This window comes from Passer montanus, unplaced genomic scaffold, assembly GCF_014805655.1.
Source record: "Passer montanus isolate IOZ18808 unplaced genomic scaffold, ASM1480565v1 scaffold60, whole genome shotgun sequence".
NCBI classification, from domain to species: domain Eukaryota; kingdom Metazoa; phylum Chordata; class Aves; order Passeriformes; family Passeridae; genus Passer; species Passer montanus.
Genome location: NW_024371038.1, coordinates 3,228,320 through 3,245,456, shown reverse-complemented (window position 1 = coordinate 3,245,456; position 17,137 = coordinate 3,228,320). Strand labels below are relative to the sequence as shown.

Sequence of the window (17,137 nt, the reverse complement as noted above, 5' to 3'; positions counted from 1 at the left end):
TTGCTTAAGAAAGCTCACAAGAGATAGCTGACATATTTTCGCTTGTTGTCAGCTGGTGCTCTCATAAGAGCATAGACAGCATGAGTGAATGTAGGAGGAAACAATACATCTGCAGACACTGGCAGACAGCATTGCTTGCCAAATTTGGCCACAGTTCCTTTAGATAAATAATTTCTCAGTGACGTGCTGTGTTGAAATTATATAAACAGCAAAAATTACAAGACCTGGGCCCCAGGGTCTTGAGGGTTTCAAGATTTTCTGCAATCAATATTCTGACATCTGCAAATATTTTTCCCCTAACAGCTGATGCCAGAAACAGAGCAACATTACCATTATTTTCTATGTATTCAAGATTTCTAAAATATTGAAATCTTGTCTCTTCAGCCCCAGTCCTGGTTAGGATCTTTGCACTATCATAACCATCAGCCCATATGAGAAGGCTTTTACAAGAGTTATCAAAAGAAACCTCTTACAGCAACTTCATCAGCATCTCTGTATTATGTTTCAGTCTCCAGAATCATGAAGGAGTTTAAAGAAACTTCTGTTGAACATGATGTAGCTTACTTTGCACATTGCAGGAATTGGATTTTCCTCCTTAGGACCAGACAATAGCTAGCTAACTCTGTGGTAAGAGTTCCTTGATAGTTAATATAGTTCCACTATAAGAGCCATACACACTAGAGCTATCCAAAGTGTCTTCTGTCACTGAGGAATTTATGCAGGAAACCAATGTGGAAGACTCCCTGAACAGAAACATCCCATGGGAAAACCTTACCTGACTTTTACAGAAGCATCTCTAGACAATCTTTTGAAGTTATAAAACCAAATCATTTATTGAACAGGTATTTTTTAAAAATCAGTTTCCATAACAGAAATCAAACCTATGCCTGGCAGTCACATCCTTGAAGGCAGCAGCTGTGGAACATTGACAGTTACCCATGGCACTGAGGAAACATGCAAAATGAGTAACGGCATTTATTACTATTTCCTAAGTAGCAAAGACCAGACAGGGATAAAAATGTACTTTTAAAACTTATGCTTTTCTTTTGATGATATAATCTCCAGCACCTGGCCTTTCCTCTAGCAACACTCCCAAAGTAATACTGTTCTCTGAAAATACTGTTCTCTGAAACTAGTCTGAACAAAATGAATACTCTTTGTTCCATTTTCAGTCCCCCATGTACCAAACAGGAACAAAGCAGAGATATGCAAGTACAGAAAAAAGTCTCAAACACTTTCTTATTTCAGTCTTACCTTAAGGCAAACTTGTAAATTTTAAGGGAATATCTCGAGAATTAAGCATAGAGCTTATGAAACTCTTTTTTTCTTTGTTGTTTTTGATCAAAGTTAACTTTCTTAGAGAACGGGTATGCACAGCAATAACCTCTCAGAAGTGTCTTAGGATAAGACCATGTTAGTGATGTTTATGTAACTTTTGCATCTGCAAGTATTCCTTAAACTGACATTTACAGTCTAACTGTACAAGACAAAATTTCAGTAGTTCAGAGCACAGTGTGACATTATTTCAATGAGTGTAAATGCTGAGGGCAACAAGGTAAAACTGCCTCAGTATTTCATTTCCACACAAAACATATGAAAGGAACAACAAAGTAAGTTATCTTCTCAGAGCCTTATGTCTTTAAAAAAAGGATGCAGTAAAGCCTCTTTTGCAGTTATTCTTGTTGCAGGGTTTAAGTCTAGTAGCTTATCAAGTAGATCATACGCTTCATCAGGAACCTGATCCCATCCTTTCATGTCAGTTGTCTTTGTTTCCAAAGCACCATCGCCTTCCTGAAAACTCTGTAAGTGTTGAATTTGTTTTCCAAGTGTCTCAGGAGCACAGGATTTGTTTGCTGCAACTGACAAAGCTGTGTTGTTTTCAGACCTGCTGGGCCCTTCCCCCTGAGATCTCTTACAGCTGCTATTTGTTCCTCTCAGTTTTTCACAGAGGGTTCGTAGGTTTTGAGTTGGGACAACTTGGGTGCACACAACTGATTTTCCTGGGGAAAAGAAGTTGTACAGGAAGCCACATTTTATTATACTTTCTATGCAACTGTAACTTTTATTTCAGAGAAACTTCATGTCTCAAAGTATAACTGGCATGAAAGAAAATCATCCTAAATCTATGAAAGAACCAAATCCAGCTGCCCACACCTCCACACCAGCCCTGCTGTGACAGAAGCAGCCCCTGAGAGTCAGAAGGGGTCATCATCTCAGTTCTGCTCAGAACAAAGAGCTTTGGGTTATGTGAAGTTAGGTAGTGACAGGCTGTCAGCCACCTTGTACACAACCTTTTGCATTTCACTGTCATTTTAACAGAACTGAAGACAATTAAATACCCTGATTTTTACACCTCTGTCTGGAGAATGAAAATTGATGCTGGCAGTTACACATCCAGCTAGTAAGCGCTGCAGCATTTAGCCTGCAAGCAATTAGGGGAATGGTTATTTGGATATTTTTGTTTTGTGGTGATTGTGTGTATTTTAAACAGGCCAGCTGTTGGGTACTGGGTTTTTAGCTTGTTTGTTTTACTAGGCCTTTTGGGGGAAGGGGTAGGGGGAAAAGCAAGGTTTACATCATCTAAATTTTAAGTCACATTGACTTAAGCCTCCAGGTGAATTTTGTAGAAATAGAAACACTGTCTCAAGAATTCTAACCAAATGCCAGTAGGAAACATTTCGTTGGCATACTTCACCTCAAGTAGCCCTGACTTAGTGAAAGGCAGTAGACAGGTTGAGAAAACTATGGCATAAAGTACCCCATGCACACATTGTAAAAGACAGAAAAATACAAAACTGTCTTTAAAGTCTGTCAATATACACTTCAAAAAACGTGATTTACTTCCAAAATTACTCTCAAACCTAAAAATATATTTATTTACATAAAAATTGATTGTAAATCACAGCATTAAGTAATATTTTCCCCCTTCCCCCATAATAAAGGTTTGCATACCAAAAGTTCTAGCAGCCTGAATAGTTTCTCTGGATCCACGAACTGTCATGATTTGTGCCAAAGCAGTTAAATCATCACTTGCTTTGAAAAAAGGATACCGTCCACTGAGTAGAGAGAGGAATATGATTCCTGCAGACCACATGTCTATTGCTGCAAAGGAAAGCAAATTTATTAACAACTAACTCAATTTCATCACAAACAAAATCTCAACTTTAAAAATAAATTATGATCTGAAAACTTTCTATCAGCAAAAGTTATGTTCTAAAGTACTTCTTTACTTTGGTCACAGAGATAATATATCAGATAAGAGTGGAAATTTCTGTAATTAGATTGAAGACTAATTTCCTACTTTGATGCAGAGGGAGTTTTTTTTCGTATGAGTAATTCCATTAACTTGCTGAACTTAAAATGAACCAAAACAATGTTTGAAGTTGTTTTACCTGGGAAGATGAGAGAGGGCAAATGAAATGGCTGGTTTGATATGTATTTAACTTTACTTCATATGAAGTATTATAAGGGTCATATTATTATAAGGGTCATAAATAAAAAACAACTCACAAATGTTTGTGAAATAATTTTTTGGGAATTGAGGCTGGCACAGTAGGCAGTACTAAGAAATTGATCTTATTATGAACTTTGTTCTTCTCTAATATGAACTCACTTGACAAGATCGGCAGTTTAAAAACCATAATAGTTCAAAGTTATTCATCACTTTCATTGTGTTATGAAGAGTACAGAGAGTACTTTGGGGAGAGAGGCCAAAGCCTGATGGAAACTTCAGTGCTGGAAGTTACAAGAATACCTGTCTGCCATAATTTTTTTGGCTCACTAAGGTGCACATTTTAAGAGATGGCAAGGAAAGTGAAGGAGAGACTTTGAAGGATCTCAAACTCCAAACAGAAAATTAACAGTTGGGAAACAGAGGCATGTTCATCCTAGTCCTATTGAAAAAAGTAAGTAGCAAAATAGGTAGTAATTAATTTGAATGTTTTAATTAGAAACACTCAGCACAGGACTTTGATTTGAAAAAAAAAGTATTACATTGACTTTAGTTGCAAAACCAGATTTTTATGCCTTTTATTAAAAAAATAAAAATCCAAGTTAATCATTTGGCACAATTTACAGTGGAAAGGTTTTCAGCCTTCTGCACAGTTCCTGTAAAAAGGTTTTAGTATCATCTTTCCAACAGTGATACAGTAATACTATCTGTTTGAGGGGCCATGCATCCCCCTGAGGATGTGGTTGGGTAAGCTGGAGTAATCAAGGTCAAGACTTTTGAGAAGGTTTAATTATGTAACTCTTGCTGTAATTATAAGGCTTTATCCATCTGAGTGGGCAGTAAATCCTGGCCCCACAATTGTGGTAGAGCTGTGATCATCAGCAGAGTGCAAGATCTTGTGGAATGACATCAAAATCATGATTCCTCCCTATGCTATTGTGTAGTGTGTTATCCAGCTAGTGAGGAAAGGGGAGCAAGGGACAAACCAAGGGAAAGTGTCACTGGGCCTGTGTAGCCTCAGCGTGGGAGTTTGGGTTGTACTCCCAGCCTGGGTCAGATGTACTGTAGTAGCTCTGGGTAGAGTTAGCTGGATTCAGCCAGTAACTTGGTGTCAGCACAGAGGCCAAAGCCAGGAGTAAGACTGGCAGGAGTAAAGGGGGTGACTCCAGCAGATGACAGTGGACAGTACTACATGCTAGTTCAAATAAAACATGATGTCATAAAAATTAGTATTAGTGTACCCAGTTCTAATTAAGGCCTTTGTTGACATACTGCAGGAGCTCAGCACCACTGACTCAGTCCAGGGATGTCTGTGCCACACCCAAGGGTGTCTGGATTTACCCCTACTTTCTGTAATCTCATTACCCTGGAGAACCATCTGAAAGCGTTCTTAACACCAGCCTGTGTCCAAGATTTCCTAGGTATGTCTTCTTTCTGCCTCAACTCTGTCTAGACAGATTCAGAGATTGTCTCAGCTTGTCCTAGATTTCTGGATGACTGCTAGCCCATAAAGCTGGCTGTTACAGCAGGGGCACAAGAACTCCAAACAAGCTGCCATACCTTTGAAATCCCAGCCACACCCACAGCACAGATGTTGTTTCCAACAGCAGTGAGCTATCTAGGCCTAAGCTGATCAAATATGTTGTTAATTCTTTTCTGAGTGTATGTACATACTTTACTGAAAATTGACAACTTTCTCAAAAGTTATTCAGAAAAAAATAAATAAAAGTTTTTGAGGACATTGGTATTTTTTTCTAAGTCAGAACTCCAGGCCATACACGAAATATTTAATGGGTAACTTTGCTTCTACTGGCTCTCCATCCTGCAGGTAGGCACAACCTCTCCCACCCTGCTTGCACCAGGTAATGCATTAACCATCCCTCTGCCCTGCCCCAGTATTTACCCAAACCACTGAATCTTATTAAATAAATTTTAACTCAGGGAAATTAAAACTTTAGTTTAAAAAAATTACAGCATTTACACAGCAGCTTCTTAAACCACTAGCAAAAAGTAAAAACACGATAAAAATTCATTAAATAATGCTTTCTACAACACACTTGCAATTACACCATTAATTACACCTGTTATGGTAGCATATGTTACAACTTGCCTAGAAAAGGCTAAACAATGTTCCCTCTCCCCAAGATTTATTCAAGATTTTCTTGAACAAATAATCCAACAAAGTTCATAAAAAAATTCTTCTTTCTTTTACAATATATTGTATTCAACTCCTGCACATGGCACTACCTCTCAAATTAATAAATACACATGCAGGTTTCAAACACAGGAAAAACATTCCTGAATTGTTCTTCCTCTGAATAATAAACTTTTCATTAAAATCAGGAAATACTTGAAAAGCATTAGAAGGGATAACAGATGAATTTCACAAGTTAAAAAATCCTCCCATAAAAAGATAACAAAATATGCATAAATGAGAAGGATGAAAAGGTGAAAAAAGCCATTTGCTTGGGTCTGTTGGGCAGTACCTGTGGTCTGAGTGGGGCACTTTGTTAATACTTCTGGTGCTCTGAATCCAGGTGTTCCTGCCCTGGGAGCCACTTGCTGACGCCTTGTAATAAGAGACAAATATATTTAGAATGTAAAAGTTGATAAGTAAGTTCTAAATCTAATAATACTTACTATTATTTTTAGAATATACTTGTGTAAGATGTGTAAATAACCTAACCCTGCTTTATTCAAGTTTTACAAAGGTTTCAAGCATCTTATCTAGCATGAAATCCTAAGATACACACATAATAGCCTTATGATCTATTATATTATATTTTAATTATCTTATCTAGCATAAGATAATACCAGAAAAATACATATTGCATATTTAATTCACAATGACCTTTTCTTAGTTTCATCTAAGAAAAGTGTCATTTTTGTTAAAGGCTTATCTTCATGGGAAACTTGAAATTAAGGCTAATTAACCCAAGGCAAAAAGTATATGAGATTCTTGAGTGTGGATGCTTTGTGTTAGTGCAGAGCAACCCAAGGGTTGTTCTCAGTGTTACCAAGAATCTACTTTTTGTTGGATTAACTAAAAGGTTTGAGGTTATCATTAATGCACACATTATTTAAAAGATAATGTGTGCATAAAAGGCAATAGTAGATCATAACCAAAACTACCTGCAGAGGGATGGAGTTTAACTCAGCTACTGAGATTCTGCAGCATGAGGCACTGGCACAGGTTGCCCAGAGATGCTGTGGATGCCCATCCCTGGCAGTGCTCAGGGCCAGGGAGGATGTGGTTTGGAGCAGCCTGATCCAGTGGGAGTTGCTTCTGCCCAAGACAGGGGGTTTGGAAAAAGATGACCTTTAAGGTTCCTTCCAACCCAAACCATTCTGGGATTCTATTAGTTTTTTGGATGAACAAATGCAAAACAGTCATGCTTCCTTTTTATTCTACATTTCATGATTTCCGGAATCCCGACTGTTGCTATAATTTAGGCCTATTAGATAACTACTACATTTTTCTAAGTGTTGTAATTAACTCAAGGGATTTTCTACAACAGATGTAGGTGAATAAATAAACACAACAAGAAAATAATTACCAGTGAATCTTTCTAGCTGTAGATAGCAATTAACTAATCCATGAATTCCAGGAACTATTTTTGTTTAAAAAGAGCATACTCAGTGTTTTAAGGGCTGCAGAGATCAAATACTATCTTTCACTTACAATGACAGAAAAGAACACTTTTCTAAGTGTTGTAATTAACTCAAGGGATTTTCTACAACAGATGTAGGTGAATAAATAAACACAACAAGAAAATAATTACCAGTGAATCTTTCTAGCTGTAGATAGCAATTAACTAATCCATGAATTCCAGGAACTATTTTTGTTTAAAAAGAGCATACTCAGTGTTTTAAGGGCTGCAGAGATCAAATACTATCTTTCACTTACTAAATCAGCAGTATAGTAAATCTAAGTTTCTGACTTTGCTTGACAGAAAGTAGACAATTTTACAACATTATCAAAGCAAATTACCTTGAAAGGCAAACACTGCAAACTCTGTCCGTTGCATAACAGTCACAGAGCAGGTTTAAAGGGGAGCCACTGGCAGCTTTCCTGGCTGCCCCATTGTTCACAGTTTTGGTAGAAATAATCTTCTTCTTTGTTACTAACTTCCTAGATGAAACATCTATCATCTTTGATTGTTTTATGAGCTGCAATGGAGATATTTTAGAGAAGGTGACATATTTCAGACGTTTCCCTTTACATATAGAAAGGACGGTTCCTAAAATACCAACTTAACAGATGCTGATGAACAAGAATTTTAGAACAGAGAGCAAACCTTTTTAACAGTATCAAAACTACTATAAAACAGACACTGGAACTTTCTAGATAGACTGACTTCCTCCCCTTCGGAATACATTTTCAGTGTTTACTAAAAACCAATATATATTAGATATTCTGAAGCTACAAGACAAGTATTTTTCAAGTTAGTACAGTGTTTCAAGATTTTTGGCTCAACATGAGAATAAGAAAAAAAAGAATATGAAATGACACAGCAACACACTGACACTAACTCTAGTTCTACAATAAAATACCATAAACCAAACCTTCTAATTAGTTAGGGTTTCCCCCATGTCATATTAAATACTAATTACAGAAAAAATAGTTACAAGTTTTATCCTCAGCTTCAACTGCAAAATATTTTTTTTTAAATGTCATGAGGTAAGTAGGGAGTGGCTTAGCACAGGAACAGCTCCCCAGGGCAGTGGTCACAGCAGCAGCCTGACAGAGCTCAAGAAGCCTTTGCACAATGCTCTCAGGCACAGGGTGTGACTCTTGGGGTGTCCTGTGCAGGGCCAGGAGTCGGACTTGATGATCCTCATGGGTCCCTTCCAACTCATTTTATTTTGTGATTCTATGATTAGCTGCACAAATAGATGTATAGGAAAAAAGATTAACTTAGCATCCAAACAAAATCAGCTAGGGAGACAGCTACAGAACTCCTTGTTTAGGAACTTCAAAAGGGACTGAAACAGAAATGAAAAATTCTTTGAGCCTTTCAGGAAAGACACACTTAATAGTCTGCTCAAAACCTTGTAGTTCCACAGCATTCTGGAGCAGTGCTCAGTCTTAGAGAACAACCAGTTCTATACTTTTTCAAATATGCAGCAGGTTGATGCTACTGATGAGTCAATACTTCTTACTTTTGTGCTTGAGTTCTCCTGGTATGTAGAGATGTAGACATTGAAATTCCTCTCTCCGAAGACAGAGCGCTGGACAGAATGGTGCACAGAGTCCTCCTACAAGACCAGCAAAAAGGACAATAAGGATCCTCTTTAACAGGGATCTGGGTACTGGCAGTTCAGAACGAAGTGTCGAGTGCCATAAAACAACAACAGCCACATGTAAGTAATTTTCAGGCATCAGGTTACTGTGGATGAAGAAACATGGTCTAGACAGAACAGCAAACATGTTTACAAAACCAATCACACCTCTGAAGTGCCCCAAGACGATCCAAGTGTAGTCTGTACTGCACTTGTTATGCAACCAGTAACTAAACACAGGTGAATGATTATTGGCTTGGGGAGGTGTTTCCCCATCCGTGTCTCTAAAAAAGGATTTAAGGCTGTCTATATAGTAACTTATGTTAGGGTTTTATACAGCCTTCAGCACTGTATTACAGCTAACAGATAATGATGAAGCCAATAGCTGTGTAGAAGCAGCTCCTTAGATATGAACACTGTGCTGCGTGCAGGCTCAGCTTCTGTGCAAGTACTGCATCTCCCCCTGTTGGATGAAGGAACACATTAAATATATACAACAGCATTAATGAAAGAGACTGAGAACCTTTCCTCCTCTTCCTTGTTTCATCTGTACTTTTGAAAGTGAGCTGGACCTTCTGTCAGCTGCTTTTGAGGCTGACTGTTGAGCTATCTGTTTAGGTGCTGTGACAGAAACCCCATTTCCCAAGGTTACAATGGGGTTAGTTTGCAAGCAACTTCCCTGCTGGTCTTCAGAGTGGGCAGTTTTAAGAAGCTCAATTTTCGTATCAGGGGTTCCTTGTGCCAAGCCAAAATCTACCAAGGCATACCTGAAAAGACAAATTCAGAATCAGGAGTCACAGAGCATCTATAATTCATTCAATTTACTATTCATTACTTACTTATCTTTCTTTACATTTCATTCAATGTTGCTTATCTGTACTGTTGCCAGCATCACAGTCCCATTTTCTTCCTTCTCCTCCTACTGACCCATCTTACCTATCTCCTCAATGTTTTCACCCTACACCATTGTTCATTGTTTCTTGTCCCAAAATCTTATCAAGTGCCTCCTTTCTCCAAAGGTATTTTAAAAAATATTTCCAGCAATTTCTTTCTGAAGTTCTTCTAATCCTACAGCCCTGAATTTTCAGTCAGAAGTCAAGTACAAGTGACTCTACTCTTGCAGGATTCCCACGGGCAGAGGACAAAGGTAGCAGTGAAGACAGACCAGACCAATGGCGCTTAAAGTTTTGACAGAATTCTGGCAAATACTACTGGAATTTACTTTAGTCTTCAAACAGGTAAGGCTACATTAGTTCACACTTCAGATCTGTCTCTAAGAGAATTATTTTTTGCTACAACCAGCACAGAGACAATCCATCTGTCCCTGGGTCTCAAACTCAACTCCACACTCTAAATGCAAGTAGAGATTAAGGCTCAAAAAATGCAGGAAGAGCAAAATGACAGTACGTATTCATTTTGACAGATTAAAAAATAAAACCCAAAACAGTATTTCTCAAACTTTTAATCTTGAAGTTTGGCAAAATGCAATCAGATCTCCCCTACAAACTGTCACTGCATAGAATCACAGAAACATTTAGGCTGGAAAAGACCTTTAAAATCAAGTCCAATTGTTAACCCCGCTCTGCCAAGTCCCACAAAACCGTGTCCCTAAGTGCTGGATCTACAGGTCTTTTAAACTCCTCCAGGGATGGTGACTCAACCACTTCCCTGGGAAGCCCATTCCAATGCTTGATAAACTTTTTTCTAATAATATTTAATCTAAACCTTCCCTGGTGCAACTTGAGGCCGTTTCCTATCATCACTTTTTACATGGAGTTGTGCATCCTGCTGCAGTGCTTTGTTTTGGACACACTCCAACACCTCAGTGTCTCACCTTTACAAGCACAATGCTAACAAATACAGGTGTAGGACTGCTAGCACTGAAGCATTCTGTCCATTTCAGCTCTTCACAAAGCAATACCTCACTTTTTACAATCTTTAAATTTTGTAACTTGCAGGCAAAAGAGCCAACTCTACTAGTTATAAACATTAATTCAGTGTAAAGTGAAAACAGCCCAAAGCCAGCTATCTTACCTGTATCAGTTTTACTCTATCCACTATTAAAAATGTACAAGGATCATTCTATGCACCACAAGTTACAATTAAATTTATTAAAAAAACCTCCATATTTATTTTTCTCATTCGTATTTGAAAATGTAGTACTTTTAATCAGTAGTAAAATCTTCATTTTATCAGGTCTTTGTCACTCTATCAAGCAGATAATACATTAAGTAAAAAACAATCCTTCCCTTCTTAAGTCCCTTAACAGTGAAAGAAAAATTTTACAAATAAAACCCCACATTTTTAGCTTTATGATTTAAGCACATGTTATGCAGCTGGAAGGAAAGAAGCCTAAAAGCCTAATTGACTCTGTTCTGCCAAGGCACACATCCCCAGATGAGATCACAGTATGGCCAGACTCACTTTTTTAGCTGCCTGTTGTAGAGGAAGTTGCTGGGCTTGACGTCGCGGTGAACAATACCGAAGTGATGAATGCGCCTCAACGCTTTAAACAGATTGAACATGTACTCCCTCACTTCTTCAAAGGAAAGGGAATTCAAAATGTCCTGAAAGAGTATTTGGGTACTGTAATTTATAGAATCATAGAATAATTATAGAATAATTATCCATCTGCTTTTAATTAAATGTTTTACTACATATCAAAAGTCTGAGACTCACCAAGAAGGACTCATGCTCCAGATATGGCATAACAATAACAACGTGATCGTTTTTCCTAAAGCAGTATTTAACTCCCATAACATTATCTTGTCCCCTAGAAGAAAAGTAGTATTAGTGAACAAAGACCAGAAAATGGATGTTTATTTTCCTTTATTTCTTCAAAATACAAACTTCAGTCAGGCTTTCTTTTATAAACCTAATTTATATTTTGACAGCAGTCTTATCAACAATCAGCACTTGTGCTCTTGCTGCGAAGCTGTGTTCCATTTGACCTCCATTTTATGCTCCATTCTGCAGTTTGGAATAGAACTACAGATTAGCTGTGGGGCTGTGGTTTGTAGTTAACACTGTAATTAATATAGGCCCTATAACTTTCATGATCCTACTACTTTAAGAAAGTGCTATTCAGAACACTCCACCTACAAGTATCCATTCCTAAAACCCTATTTCTAATGAAGTGATTCTTTTTTCCAAGCATTTCAGAACTGGAACTTTGTTACCACAAAGATATATAAGGGAATTTCTCAGCTGGTAAATAGTGCACCCCTCCAAACTGAGACTAGCAGCAAAGGGCATCTATGACAGGTAAGACACTCCTTTTGTTATCTGCTCTCAAGAAAAGAATATATATATGTGTGGTTAAAAACAAATCAAGAGAAGTGACAAAACTTAAGTAAATACAAAACAGTGAGACAACATTTAGCACTTCTGAAAATCGTAATTTTTTTTGTTTATGTACCCTGCCACTGTGAGGCACTGAAGTTCAGCAGCTATTCGCAGAGGGTGGCTGGTTGGAATCAAGTGCTTCAGGGCCATTTTCTCCTCATATCCTGTTTGTAACTGTGCTGTGGCCAAGTAAACAGAACTAAAAGTACCTGTAAACAAAGGAGAAAAACATTGTCTTCAACATTTTTAATTAGGTCAATGCAGATTTTTACAGAAGTGATCTAACTGTTCACAATCTGGCAGTACACTTGATACTACATCAAAAGCAGAGTCTAGAAAAGAAAAATCCAGTTCCTTTTTTCTACTACTGAATATACTGATCTTGTATACAAGTTTTTTATGTCAGTAAAAATGCAAATATAACACTGTCTAACTTGCCTGGGACACAGTGCTCTTTGAATGTAAATTTCCTATCTTTGATTTGCTTTCTTGTTTAGGTAGCTTACTTTCATCTGACATCTAACTCCTCTCCCTACAATGTAAGAGGACTGTATAATGCTAATCTGAAAAGCACTGCCAGTGCTATTCAAAGCACTTCTGAAATTGCTACATTTTCCTTAATTCTGTAGCTTATCTATAAAGTAAGGCTTCCCACATGATGTGTAACTGCACTGTTTATTTGCCCAGAGCATTTTACCACATCCAATGTGATACACTTGCTTGAGAAAGGGAGTATTCAGCCTGTATGACATCTTACACAGCCATTTAATTTTAGGGATATCCTAATAAGCATCTTAGGAGGTTAATTTGTGCCAATGATCTGAGATATCTGAACATACAAATTGAAGTGTTCTTCCATATGAATAAAGAATAGAAATTACTTTTGATTACATTTTAAGTACATTTTAATGTGTTTGCATTGTGCTGGTTCAACAGTATGAGTGTAAACATACATCATAATGCCAGCAAAACCTAACTACTTCACACAGGCATAAAAAAAAATCCCAAACAACCTGGAGACCCATACCTTCAACAGAATTGACTGCAGCAACAAGGGTTACCAAATTTGACTTAAGACATTATATTCGGTGGTGAGAACTACTAAAGTGAAAGTGTTTGCTCCCAAGAGTAAAATCAGAGTATTATTTTTAACCAGAAATTTTGTTTAACTACACTATCTTTTTTATGATAGGTAAAAGGATTTTTTTTTAAATTTTATTCCTGTGGGTAATGGAGCTGGAGGTTTTTAAGTAGTTTGATGGTTTTTGAAACAAAAACTCTTAGGCATCTCAAAAAGTGCTGAAATTCCATACTCAGAAGTACCTGAATCTATTTACAGTCATGGCTGACACTAATTTAAGGTATTTGCAATACTGTCTTGTTAAAGACAAGGTGAACAGAAGCACTCTAAAATTTGATACTGTATGTCTTCAAAAATAAAAAAGTTGCTCATTTTTTAAGTAAAGCAGCTCTAACCTTTCAGTTTCCTTATCCACTTCTGCCCAAGAGATTTTAGTAGAAACAAAGCTAACTTAAGGAACACCAATTAAGTGTGTCAAAACACAGCTACACATACATAGATTCCTCATGTAAGGGAGAAAATGAATGGATTTTTAAGACTATTTACTTGAATCAACATCAGAAATTTTTAATTGCCAAAATTGGAATGCTGTTTTTTTAAAAGGCTTTCATATACCAGATTTCCATGAAAATATCTTGAAAGTGTTCCTAATTAATATACCTATATGCTCAGAAACATATTATAATTCCTACAGAGACCATACAGTAAGTAAAAAAAGGCATTTGGCTTAAATTGCGTATATTGGGGTCTCTTATGTACACTTTTTAAGCTAGAAATGCCAAAAGCAATCTTAACTCTAAGCATAATAAAATGAAACATTTACCTTCCCCGATTTTTTCCTTTATTTTGAATACATTTACAAGCTGTGGCACTGCTTCATAAAGTTTTTCAATATCTTTTTTTACTCCTGCTGTGGGAAGAATGGGGAAAATAAGTTAGGAATTTTATTACTTGATTCAATATCTCATCTATTTTGGAGATCACAAATTATACTTCACTTCATAGGACTGTAGATTCACATACACAGAATAAAAAACAGGACAAAGGTATCCTATCCTGTTGACGTTAGCATGTGGATATTGTTGTTCTTCACCACACTCCTTTCCAAGCTTCAGCATTTAAACAATTTTTTTTACTTATCTCACAGATAGCATATCCTGAGAGGGCAAAAGCTGCCTGGTTTGTAGGACACCTACAGCTCATCACTAAATGTTTCCATGGAATTTGCAACAGCAATTTGACAAAAGGCAAAACTGTAACAGTTGTTTCTGTAAGTACAAATGCAAATCATCAGACGCAAATCACAAATGCAGAAAAAGCAGTATTTTCTAGATATTTTTAACATTGGTAATGCAATCCTTCCCACTGTTAAAATAATTGGCAGCAAAGCCCCTGTTTGCTCTGCATTTCAGCTGCTGCACTTCATGCTGCAATCACTAGATGGCACGACAAGGATGCTGCACTGTATGATTTCAAAAAAATCATGTAGTTTTCCATTCAGTTTACAAATCCTTGTTGTTCAAGCCTTTTCTATACATCACATAAGAATTAATTTCATTTGAAGCTATCAGTTGTGTAGAGGCTGTGACTAATTTCTGTGAAGCAGGGGTAAAGAATATTTCAGTATAGAGAACTAAGCACAAACTAGTATTTGTGAAAAGTCAATCAAATGTGTATACATTTTTCATCCTAAAAATAAATAACAAATTAAATTCAGCATAAACAGATAAATGTAATGTATTCTATATGTAAAAATGGATCATGTTTCACCAGGGCAGTAAGTCATAAGCAATAAGATTTTTTTTTTAATCACAGATATGCTAGAATCAAAGCATGGATTAGCATGCATCCCTAGCCTTCTATGTAGCTTACTTTAAACAACAACAAGAACTGTCTAAAGAACACTTTCTTCCTGCTAAAAGCTCAATAAATCAGCTAGTAATTCAAGTAATATTTAACTTCCAATTTATTTTTTTTTATTTCAAGATTTTATAAAAACTAACATACTAAAAATGCTTCTGAGAACTGAAACCTGCTTCCTCACTTAACTATTTACATATTTACATGAATTGTTTTTCCTTTAAGTTGTTCTCTCTGCTTCTTCAAATTATTGTAAGACATTTTGGGAAATATTTCAGGAATTAAAAAATCCTAAGGTATATACTAACAGCCATGGAGAACTAACTCAACAACTGCTGTAGAATCTGCCAGGTAATCCATTTTGCCCAACACTGAATTCAGATTCCTCCCTGGAGAGAGTTAAAGCTGTCAGACCCTTCAAGCAGGGTGGCAGAGGCTGCAGTGCCACCCAAGGCACTGACAGCATTTAGGAGCTCAATGGAACCAGTTTGTGTGAAAGAGAAAAGTGCTGCAAAAAGTCAGTGACTGTCCTGTTGCAAGACAGGAGTATAACATCACCTGGTCTGTTCTGGGGCCTGAATCCTCAGCTGGGTGCAGAGAACATGCACTCATTGTGCCATCAGGGCAATAATCCTAATAACATTAGCCAGCATGTTCTGTGAGCAGATTTTAGAGTGATTTCTTCTCATATTTACAAAGCAATACAAACACTATTCAGCATCAATCTGGGCAAAATACTGGGTTTGTGCACTTGTCTGGTCAGTTTTATTCTCAAGGGCTGGCTTTTTTTCATTCTGGTATACTCTTATACGTTCTGTAATATATAAATAGTAGGTTTAGCAAAACTGCTGTTGCTGAAGTTTTGTAGCACACAAACAGCAGGAATAACCTCAAAATCAAAAGCAACCTCAAATGTTTTCATTTTGTTAATTCTTTATACAACAGGATCATATACAGACAGGCTTATAATCGATACTGAAATTTCCCTACGTGGTGAAGCAGCATGTCAGCAACTAAATGTAATGTTGACAATCCCTGTTCCAGCACATACCTGAAAGCTTGCTGTTCTGCTCAGGATTCCCGTGGAAGGCTTCAGCCTGCTGAGGGTGCTGTTCATCACAGGGAGACTTCAACACTGTCTCCATCACAAAACCAGCCTCAAATAAAAACAAATCCAAGACTTCGAGGGTCACTTCTGGACACCTGGGGGAGCAAGCACATCTGGTAAGACACTTCCCTGCACTCAGTTCCTGAGATGAGATTTAGGGAGTCTGGGGAGTTCCTCTGTACTACCTAAAACAAAGTGCCACCCACCATCCCAGTGACACAGCAAACCAGAAAAACAACGAGGATAGAGGGAGGGAAGGGAAGGAAGACTGCAGGATAAGCTTAAATGCAACTGACTTTCATCTCTCATTTTTCCTCATTCACATTAAAGCATTGTCTTTTCCCTAAAGTTTGCTTCGAAAGGCAAGGAATGCACACAGACAGAAACAGCAGCACTGCACACTGCAAAAGCTATAGAAAGCCAGAAAGACTGAAAGAAATTATAAGAGAAAAAAATACCTTCTCCATATGAGATCTCTCCCTCCTAGATAAATTCAGCAAAACACATAATTATTCATTGCCCTCCCACCACAAGAAAAATAGAACATGCTTATTTTGAAATGCTTCTTCCCAAATCTTAGAAACACTACATAGAACTGTGAACTAGTAAAGTCCATTAGTACTGTGCAATCAAAAAACCCCGATAATCCCTTTTTAGGAGGTAAAGAGTGGCAGGGACTGCCAGGGCAGAACAACCAGTGATAAGCAGCCGGGAAGCATCAGTTCTTACAGTCACTCAAAACTGCTTCCATTCCGCTGCTCCCGGCCCTCACGGGACAGCCCTGCCGGCGAGGCCCGGGCCCAGCGCACGCCGCGGCTTCCCCACCGGCCCGGGGCTCACGGCGTGCGGACGGGCCCGCCGGCTCCGCTCCGGCCGGCCGGGGGAGCCGCCCCCGCGGGGATGGCGGGCACTGAGGGCGGAGGGGGCGCGGAGCGGGGCCCCCAGAGGAGCGGCTCGGCTGGGCTCGGTTCGGCTCGGCTCGGCTCGGCTCGGCTCGGCTCGGCAGGGA

The 17,137-nt window shown here is 38.0% G+C and overlaps 2 protein-coding genes across 5 annotated transcripts in view; one reads left to right on the top strand and one right to left on the bottom strand.

The window, feature by feature from the left end:
- Positions 1 to 806: 806 nt before the first annotated feature.
- CDC7 (cell division cycle 7) lies at positions 807 to 17,024 on the bottom strand. 4 transcript variants are annotated; one of them, XM_039727196.1, is made up of 12 exons: positions 16,858 to 17,024; positions 16,072 to 16,223; positions 13,984 to 14,070; positions 12,153 to 12,288; positions 11,414 to 11,507; positions 11,159 to 11,301; positions 9,258 to 9,501; positions 8,615 to 8,710; positions 7,443 to 7,621; positions 5,938 to 6,020; positions 2,953 to 3,102; positions 807 to 2,000 (listed from the first exon to the last, which is right to left on the bottom strand). In XM_039727196.1, the coding sequence occupies exons 2-12, from the start codon at positions 16,163 to 16,165 to the stop codon at positions 1,624 to 1,626; spliced, it is 1,683 nt and encodes a 560-aa protein (XP_039583130.1). In that variant the 5' UTR covers positions 16,166 to 16,223; positions 16,858 to 17,024; the 3' UTR covers positions 807 to 1,623. The 4 variants fall into 4 exon arrangements, with proteins under 4 accessions (XP_039583130.1, XP_039583132.1, XP_039583134.1 ...); XM_039727198.1 differs by lacking the exon at positions 16,858 to 17,024 and adding an exon at positions 16,587 to 16,605; XM_039727200.1 differs by lacking the exon at positions 16,858 to 17,024 and having other exon boundaries at positions 9,414 to 9,501; positions 16,072 to 16,677.
- HFM1 (helicase for meiosis 1) overlaps positions 16,114 to 17,137 on the top strand; it is a 54,333-nt gene continuing 53,309 nt past the window's right edge. The window contains exon 1 of the mRNA XM_039727201.1: positions 16,114 to 16,244. The gene's annotated coding sequence lies outside the window, so the exon portion shown is untranslated. The remainder of the gene's footprint in view (positions 16,245 to 17,137) is intronic.